General features: G+C 39.9%; 1 protein-coding gene across 2 annotated transcripts; it reads right to left on the reverse strand.

Moving 5' to 3' along the window:
- Window positions 1-38: 38 nt before the first annotated feature.
- pgm3 (phosphoglucomutase 3) lies at window positions 39-8,960 on the reverse strand. 2 transcript variants are annotated; one of them, XM_040124489.1, is made up of 13 exons: window positions 8,837-8,960; window positions 4,960-5,168; window positions 4,506-4,690; window positions 3,983-4,050; window positions 3,740-3,873; window positions 3,359-3,554; window positions 2,667-2,824; window positions 2,500-2,583; window positions 2,316-2,414; window positions 1,998-2,117; window positions 1,721-1,843; window positions 877-1,050; window positions 39-721 (listed from the first exon to the last, which is right to left on the reverse strand). In XM_040124489.1, exons 2-13 carry the CDS (start codon window positions 5,164-5,166, stop codon window positions 632-634), a joined length of 1,638 nt encoding a protein of 545 aa, XP_039980423.1. In that variant the 5' UTR covers window positions 5,167-5,168; window positions 8,837-8,960; the 3' UTR covers window positions 39-631. The 2 variants fall into 2 exon arrangements, with proteins under 2 accessions (XP_039980423.1, XP_039980422.1); XM_040124488.1 differs by having other exon boundaries at window positions 8,811-8,960.
- Between the last annotated feature and the right edge of the window lie 306 nt (window positions 8,961-9,266).

The following is a 9,266-nucleotide window of genomic DNA, read 5'->3' on the forward strand; positions in this document are numbered from 1 at the left end:
TACTGAAAATTACACACACTTACACACTTTTTCTCTCTCTGTTTTTAATTTTTCATTTGAACTTAAGCAGCACAGTCTTTCCCACCAACATTCAAGGAAGTACAACTGATACAACTCCCCTATGTAACTTTTTATTTCAGTGATCTGAAAAGCAAAGGAATTATACTAACCGTTCAGAAAGATTCCATTTAGTAGGAAGTTACATTATAACCCAACATTAGCTGAAAATGTCACTAAAACCTTCTTAAATTGTGAGTGAAGACAACTGATGATTTAATTATGGCATAAATACATTTAAAGAAGATTATTTATATTACACAGAAACACATAATTAGGCACATGGCTGCCTATTGGAGAAAGAATAAAAAGTCAAGAGTAGTATTATATAAAGTTGCATTAAACCCCCTCATTGCTTCCCCAAGTGTGTCCCATCTTCACAATCACGGACAAAAAAGAAGAAATAGAAAAGTAGAGTCAAGTATCAAGTGCAAGTAGATGTACAAAATAATTTGGCAGCTCACCAAAAAGAGGAATTTTGATAAATCACAACCTTATAAAATGAGGTTACCAACTGCGATTCCACTCAAAAAGCACCAATTGATACATATTTCAATATTATATGAATGTGTTTCTATTGCAGTTGTTTGGGTTCATCTCCCACTCCCCCTGCGAGGCGATAAACTGCGAGGCTGACTTCATGTGCGAGGGCATCGGCGCTCTCCTAAAACACGAATACAATACGGAGAGCAACAGCATTATTCACAATACAATCCCATCCACAGGTACCTTTTGCACAGTGACACCGGCGTGAGAGTCGAGGACAGAAAAATCTCCCAAAAAAAAAAAAAGAATGAAAAAAAGAACAAGATTTCTCACCTGTGTTTCTGCCTCAGCGTAAACTCTCACCACGTCCTCGGTGCCGGAGGGTCTCACAAATGAGCGGGCCTTTTTGTGCTTCTTCACTAAGCTGTCGATGGCCTCCTGCAGCCCAGCTGGGCTCACTGCCCGTCTCTCTGCATCGGTCGTGTCTATCAACCTGCGGTCCAACACCTACAGAAAAAAAACACAAAATCATGTACAAATACAGCAATGCGTGGTTGAATACGCACAAGGAATTTGTGTGGAACTAGTACAGAGGGGAATACGGATTATGTATAAAACAGCAAAAGAGATACACACGCAAGTTCGCAAGATTCTGCTCTGGTGAAATCTTTGAAAGTGTCCTTGAGCAAGATACAGATACCTCACAAGTTCTGGGGTTTCTGCACTTACAGGTGTATCAAACTGAGGTACTTTTTATTGTTTATAAGGGTTTTGTTAAAGACTCAATGATTATCATGTTATGGTTAAGACATGCTGTTGAGCAAAAGCAGACAAAAAAGTGCCATCTCTTGATCATAATCTTCAAGTAAAACCATAATTTTAAAACTTATCCATCGGAGGGAATTTTTTTTAGGATGTGAAGTGTTGATACAAGGATAGAGATAACTGAGGCCTACAAATAAATCTAGGTACAATATTTTTTTTACAACAACTACAAAAAAATAATTCAAATACAGTATATACATTCATTTTTAAACGTCTTCAATAAAATTAAAAGGACTTTCGAGGCCTGTTGCGTAGTAACCCTCACAATTTGAGAGGGGCGAAGAAAAACATTTTCCCTACAGGATTAACTATCAGAAATATTACACATGATATTACATAAATCTATGAGTACCTTGACTTTAAGCTGCCTGTTTGGCAGGTCATTGTAAATAGCATCCCACTGCTGGACAGTCATACCCTTGATGGCTAATATAGCTTCAATCAGCAGCATGTCGGAAATGGCATCACCTACAGTCTTTAGAAGATAAAAACACAAATATCATCAACAATAGAAATGTTAGCAAAATTGTTCTTTTACTGTTATTTGGCATAATAATAGTTCCAGTTTCAGAATGATATGCATGATAAATATCCCGGTCCAATATGTGTGCGTGTTAGTGTGTGTCTACCTGGTTGATGACGTTGATAGTGTTCTTCAGCAGGAGAGCTGCTCTCTTCCTCTCGTCGTTGGTGTTGGGGTTCTCAGTGAGCTGCTGGATCCTCTCTTCAGCCGCCTTACTGAACAACACCTAAACACAACACAAACACACTATGATACAGACCTCAACACTGACCATACGCAAAATTTCAGACCTAAATTAATAATTCAGTAATGATGCCAGATGTACCGGAGCATTGATACAGAAAATAACTGCTTTTAGTATGGTGCAATATTGTGGATTATTAGTGCTTTTGTTTGAGTGTGTGCCTGCGTCTGATATACTCACCGTTCCATGGCCATTGGCCTCGAAGTACACACCAATGTCAAACTCCTGGGCTGCATGGTGAAGGTGCTTCACTCCAGTCTTAGCACACCTCACGATTACCTAAGTGACAGTAAACTATATGAGCACCAACTCTTCCACATAAATATAGAAATAAAAGGAGTTCAGTTTGTGTGTGTTTTCTCACCTTCATGGTGTCCTCCAGATAGTGTGTTGAGCTGCCGTTAGCATAAGCGGTTTGTACCACCGCTATGTTCAAGTCTAACCCAGCCTGTATATCCACAAAGAAAAACTATTAAGAGTTTGTGTGTATGTGCCTATTTATTGTTTACGCGCCTGTATATGAGAGTGTACCTGTGTGAGCATCTCTTTAAGGAAAGTGCTGATGAGAGTAGCTATCTTGTCTCCATCCAGCAGATGAAACTGTCCCAGAGAGTCAGTGTAGTAATAAACTATTCGGTCAGCGTCACCGTCAAAGGAACAACAACGCTCCCCTGGGTTAATCTTAATACCTTGACAGAGAGAGAAGTCGTAAATTTAAAACACCTTCTTTTCAATTTTTTTTCTCTTTTTTGTAACATAAATTAATCTGGCACTTCTTTAACATAAACTACAATTCTGGAGACACAGAAATTGACACTATTGGGTCGTCCTGTTGGATTTCTAGAAAACTCGGATCATTATTACATCAGTCTAGATGCAAAGGTCAGCAAAATACTCTACTATACTCTATAATTTTAGTCATTATTGTAGTAACTTGCCTATTAACATTATCCATCTTGTGGTCAACCATTGCAACTATCTGATTTCACATGAAATAAACCACAGAAACAATACATCAGATCTACTGTTTTGCAGGTAGATACCATGCTTAGCAAGTAGAGAAATAGATTTTCCATGTGGAGATAAATAAAGACATCTATTAATGCATTTCTCGTTTTCATTTGCAGCTGTTGATTAAAAAAAAAAAAAAAAAACTTTCTTGAGCTTTCTCTACATTTTTTAACCATATGAAGGACTGACAGGCTTTAAAACCCATGTTTTACCCATTGGCGGTTTCTGCTGCACTTTGACAAAGTCGGCCCCGCACTGGTGGTTGAGCTTTCCTTCGCTGCCGTCGTTGAAGAGAGAGATCTGCAGCTCCCTCTTCAGGTAACTCTCCATCTCGCGCACCTTCAGAGCCCCAATGCCATTGGCGCCATCCACAGAGAGGTGCTTCTGGTCATCTGTACAGTTGGTCGCCTACCACAGAGGGAAAGATGGAGGGAAGGAGAAAGGAGTGGTCGCTAGTTGTATGGACAGACCGAAAAAACACACACACACACACACACACACACACACACACACACACACACACACACACACACACAATACAGTAACTGCCCTCGAATGAAGTCACAAGAACATGACACAGCCTATTTTCTTACATTCTGGGTTAGCTGAATGAAAGCCTGGCACAGTTTGCGGTAGTATCCTTCCACCGTGGCCTCTCCATATTTACCCTGTGTGTTCTGACAGCAAACCATGTAGTGGAGCTGTGGGGTGGTCAACAAACCATAGTCTGATAGGACAGATGGAGAGAATCAGAAGACAGGGAAGGCGTGGGCAGAGGTCAGAAGAGAAGAAAAAAGTTGAGAAATTAATATATATACTAGTTTAATTAACCTTACCTTTACTGTGACCGCCGAGAGCAGACACTCCATCCAGAACTGCCTGTGAAAGGCTGGCACTGCTGCTCCTGTAATTAAAGGACAAATAATTAATTTTAAGCGAAGAGATTAATCCAAGCATTACAAGCAGATATGAGCTGTACTGTGCCAACGCTGAGGACAATCTGTAGGTTTAATAGCACATTATGGTGGGGACCCAGTATTTCCACTTAGTTTAAAAGTCAGGTCAAGCAGGAGGAGCTCTTAAGTGAACCTGAACCGTACTTTTAAGGGTTCTATGTGGTATTTTTAAATTTTCAATTAAAACTTTATTGTAGATTTGAAAAAAAATTGCTGGCCCTGTCGCTATGCCTTCACAGCAAAGATTAATAACACTAACAGGTATCAAAACATTCTGGGAGCAGCACGTATTAGTTTACTGCTACAAACTGTTACCTGGAGGATGTTTCCATATATATGAAATGGGTTTTATTCCATCCAATTAAATTAAATATTACACAACGGATTAGTTAACATAATGTACCTGGTGTCTCTGCCAACAAAAACATTAGCCTCATGGCTCATGTTTATGGCCTCCTTTTCTATAATGTCTTTCAGAGCCGTGAGAAAATCGTCCTGCTCAGCGTTGGCCAGCTGGGTGGCGTAGCCCTCCCATGCCGGTGTCACCATCTCTCCCATGGGGTCAATCAACTTCACCCCGTTGTCTTCCTACACCGGTCAGAATATAAAGACACAGGGAAGAGGGTGAAGGGGGGAGTTGTGATTATGATGTGTTTATAGGATAATTTAAAAAAAAAAAAAAAAATGAGCAAAAAGACAACTGTAGACAGGGCGAGGTGAAACCTGTCAATTTTCCAATCGCTTTATGAAAAGGAAACAGCAACAACAACATGAGGTCAAGTAAATAAGGTTATAAAAGGAAAGTTTAGAAGAGAATGACACAATAAAAAATCTAATCCAAATTATTATTACCCAACCTCTGGGTTGTGTGATGCAGTGACCATGACTCCGATGGTGGCTTCAGTCTTTTTGGAGCGGAGCGTGGCCAGCAGTCCCATCCTAAACATGATGTGGTCCAGCTGTTTGGCATTGGTCCTGAAGCCAGCGGTGCCATACTGCAAAACCAACCCTGCAGGCTTCGGGTGCTGACCGGACCACTTTGATATTTCCTGGAACTGGGCCATTGCTGAAACACATTATAAAGACACGAAACACAGACCAGTAAGTGGTGGAGGAAATATTCAGGTCTTTTACTTAAGTAAAACAATTTAAAATACTCCATGGCAAGTGCAAGTTCTGCAATCATAATTTTATTTCAGTAAGAGTGCATAAGTATTATCATCTTAAAGTATCAAAAGTAAAATTGCTCATTATGCAGCAAAATGACCCCTACCACAGTTACATCATTATTTTATAAGTGTACAATAACTAATGCAATTACATGTAAGCAGGGGTTACATGTAAATACGTTTATCTTAAAACTGAGAGAGGGGCTGTGTGCAAGTTACGCACGTGGCACAGCTTCATTAATTATTCAAATCTTCTCATGTGGTATTGTGATCTTACGGTAGTCTTATCGTCCTAAATGCGTTTCTGCACAGTAAACTGGTGAGCTGTGGCACACAGATTAACAGGTTGCACAGTGAAATCATTGGCAACAAAGCAAGTCCAGCACCATCAAAGCTGTCGCTACATTTTTATTTTCAGCAACTTTAAGTCCAAATATCGTCTCCTCTGGAGAATCACGACATTTTTTTTATGGCATGACAACGGGATAATTACAGGGAGTCTTCAGTTTTGCTGCTTAGAAGCATTATTATTTACAGTAGTGGCATAGCTGCGAGCATGGAATTTGAAAAATCTCTTTCCAAATAGTCTCGATGAAAACTGTCGACAGAGCGTGGTCTGTGGAAGGACAATTGAACCCCTGCAAGTAAGATGCATTCTGATGTTGTAGCTGGTTGAGGTTGAGCAAATTTGAATCTTCTTATATGCTCTTTGGCAGTAACCTGGCATCAAATTGTATAAAACGATCGTGGTTTGTATATTAAATTTAAATCTTACATAACATAGCAAAAATCAAGCACATCCTGCTTCAATAAGATGCACAAAAACTGTCCATGCTTTTGTTTCTTCCAGGCTGGATTATTGCAATTCCTTATTCTCAGGTTGTCCCAACAAATCTTTAAATACTCTCCAGCTGATCCAGAATGCTGCAGCGTAAGTACTGACAGGAACTAGGAAAAGAGATCACATTTCTCCTGTGTTAGCTTCTCTGCATTGGCTCCCTGTAAAATTCAGAATAGAATTTAAAATCCTCCTCCTCACCTGCAAAGCCCTTAATGGTCAGACACCATCATCTGAAGGAGCTCATAGTACCCTATTAGCCCACTAGAACACTGCGCTGCCAGAACTCAGGCTTGCTTGTGGTTTCTGGAGTCCCCAAAAGTAGAATGGGAGGCAGAGCCTTCAGTTCTCAGGCTCCTCTACTTTGGAACCATCTTCTAATTTGGGTCCAGGAGGCAGACACCCTCTCCACTTTTAAGAGTAGGGTTAAAACCTTCCTTTTTGATAAAGCTTATAGTTAGGGCTGGCTCAGGCTTGTCTTGAACCATCCCCTAGTTATGCCGCTATAGGCCTAGACACCCGGGGTACTTCCCATGATGCACCAAGCTCCTCTCTCCTACTCTTCCTCTCCATCTGTACGCATTCATATGGCATCAGTGCTTGTTACCAACTTGACTTCTTCTCTGTCCTGTAGTTTTGTGCTTTCTCGTCTCTCTCTTCTCTCCACCGGTTAGTTTTATTATTAGTCTCATTATTAATATACATCTTTATTGTACTTATACTGTGCTTTTTTATTCCACTGTAAATCATCCATAAACTAAACGCTTTGTGAAACATGACATGGTCCAAAGCTTGTCAAATATCAATATCTCCAATAAAAACGATGCGTAGAGCTAACAATGTTAGTGGCTATGTGATTACAAGTCCTTAAAAACTGAAGAGAACCAGTGGGAACCGCATCAAAAACAGCAAAGTATTCTCTTGGTGTGACTGGTACACCAAATTTTTCAATAAATTCTGAATGTGACAGCCACACAACATTTTTGTTTAGCAACTGACTCACCCACAAATTTCCACTGTCAAACCATGAGTTATACAACAGTGATTTGTTTTTGTATAATATGGCCTTATTATTCCAGATAAAGTATCTGTGTGGACTGAAACTGTGTTGACATTCTAAGGTCCAGGCTAAAAGAGCTTGCCTGTGGAGGTGGGTCAGTTTGATTGGGATTTTGGTGAAACCATTCCAGATGCTGTTGGAATTTTTTTTTTTTTTTGAAATTCTATGATCCACTTAACTTTAAAATAGTTATTGAAGCTATTTAAGTCCAAAATTTCAAGACCACCCTATTCTCTACAGCCTTGAATGACTTATTTTTTGAGTTAATAGGGTTTTTTCCCTCCAAATATAATCATGTAAAGTTTTTTCCAACACCTTAATAATAATATTCCTTCTGTTTTTGATAAGAGAACCCTACCATACATAGAAATATCTTGCATTAACCAGGAATTAAATTCCTAATGTCTTTTCTTTAATTGGGATCCCATAATAATCTGACAGTTTAAAAGTTTTCAATGGGAATGAAACAGATTTATCCAAATTCATCTTTAAACCAGTCATACTACACTACACTGCTTTTGGAACTTGGTTTTTGTCTGTTAGAAAAACCGCAGTATCATCTCTTAACTGACATAATTTGAATTCTGTTCCCACTATATTTCTATACTGAGAAACAAAGTTCCGGCTTTGTCGTCCAGTTTCATTTAGTATGCCATCATCCTGTTGTACTGTAACCCATACAAATGACATGAAAGGCAACCATCTTGCTTTTGATATGTCAGCAGACTCATTTGCTTAATCGTCCCATAGCTGTTGTACGGTGGCCCGTAACGCCAAGGCACATACAAGAGTGTAAGCACAGGCATTAAGGGAAACACGTCGTCAGCTTATCCAAATAATGAGGAGATGTGAGGACCCCCCCCACCCCGCCGGGTGACACCAGCGGTCATCTCAGCAGCTTGAGATCCGCCTTCAGAGAAGACCGGCCGGTCTCTTATCTTGGCAAGCCCTTTGGTAATTTACTGCTGGCTCTGTGGCCCACAGTCTTTTGAAATATTTTTTAATTCCTTTTGGAAGATAACATTTTGTATGTTTCCCTTGTATGTTTGCTCTTTCACTCTTATTTATGCTTTGTCATTAGGGGCCAACTTACTTTGGCCCTGCTGTGGAAACACAAATCACAAGCGCTGGAGGAACTTTTATCAGTAGGGAAGTTCTTGGGAAATCAAAGTTCCTGGAACTATTGGTGCAATTACACCTTAAGACAGACCTGCAGTGAGAGCTTCTTAAAAATGATCTTTCTTTCTGGGATAAACCCCCGAGTGATCACTACACGACACCCAAACAGCAAAGACAGAAACTATATTTCTAGCAAAGAAAGTACACCATTAAGCTTTTTAAGCAAACAGGTTAAACATCATGAACATTTTTTTAGGCTAAAATGCCTCCTGAAAACAACACCTCAAACCAACCTTTTATATAAAGAGTCAAAGGACAAGAAGAGGGGCAAAGTTTACAGCAAACTGTCGCCTGCTTACAAGATAAGCTCAATAGGCTGAATCATAACAAATGAATGACCGAACTGATTCACTCGGACTCACTAGGATAACGAATCAAAACACAGCACAAAGTGGTGCTTTCAACGCAACAAAAAGTAAAGTAAAACTTGTTATCACATCATGTTGTTTTTCATTCACTTACTGGGTTGTTTTCAGAAAAATGCGTACCGTACTGCACTCAATAAACCGTTTCTTGTTCGCCCGGTTCCTCCACTGCTCCCCATTGACGACGTGGCTACACTTCCGCGTACGGTCACATGACGCACGTACGCTCAGCGTCCCTGTCAGTCGGCTTTTCTCCACGGGTGGTTTATTTCCACCGCGGTGGCTTTATACGCTGATGCAGCCATGCATCCTGAGCATAGCATGCATCCAGCCACGCCGGAATGACCATATGGCACCTGATGATTTCACTTTATTTGTCACATGCATGTTCTTAAAAAATAAAATGAATAAATGAAAGGCTGCTTGCTTCGTGTAGACCCATTTTAGGAAAAAAAAATAATATATATATATATATATAGACCCCAAATAAAGGCAATAAAACGCCGTTTTGGCCCATGTAGCGCAAATATGAAGTGCGGACACATTTTTGCAA

Source organism: Xiphias gladius, chromosome 4 (genome assembly GCF_016859285.1).
Source record: "Xiphias gladius isolate SHS-SW01 ecotype Sanya breed wild chromosome 4, ASM1685928v1, whole genome shotgun sequence".
In the NCBI taxonomy this organism is placed as follows: Eukaryota; Metazoa; Chordata; class Actinopteri; order Istiophoriformes; family Xiphiidae; genus Xiphias; species Xiphias gladius.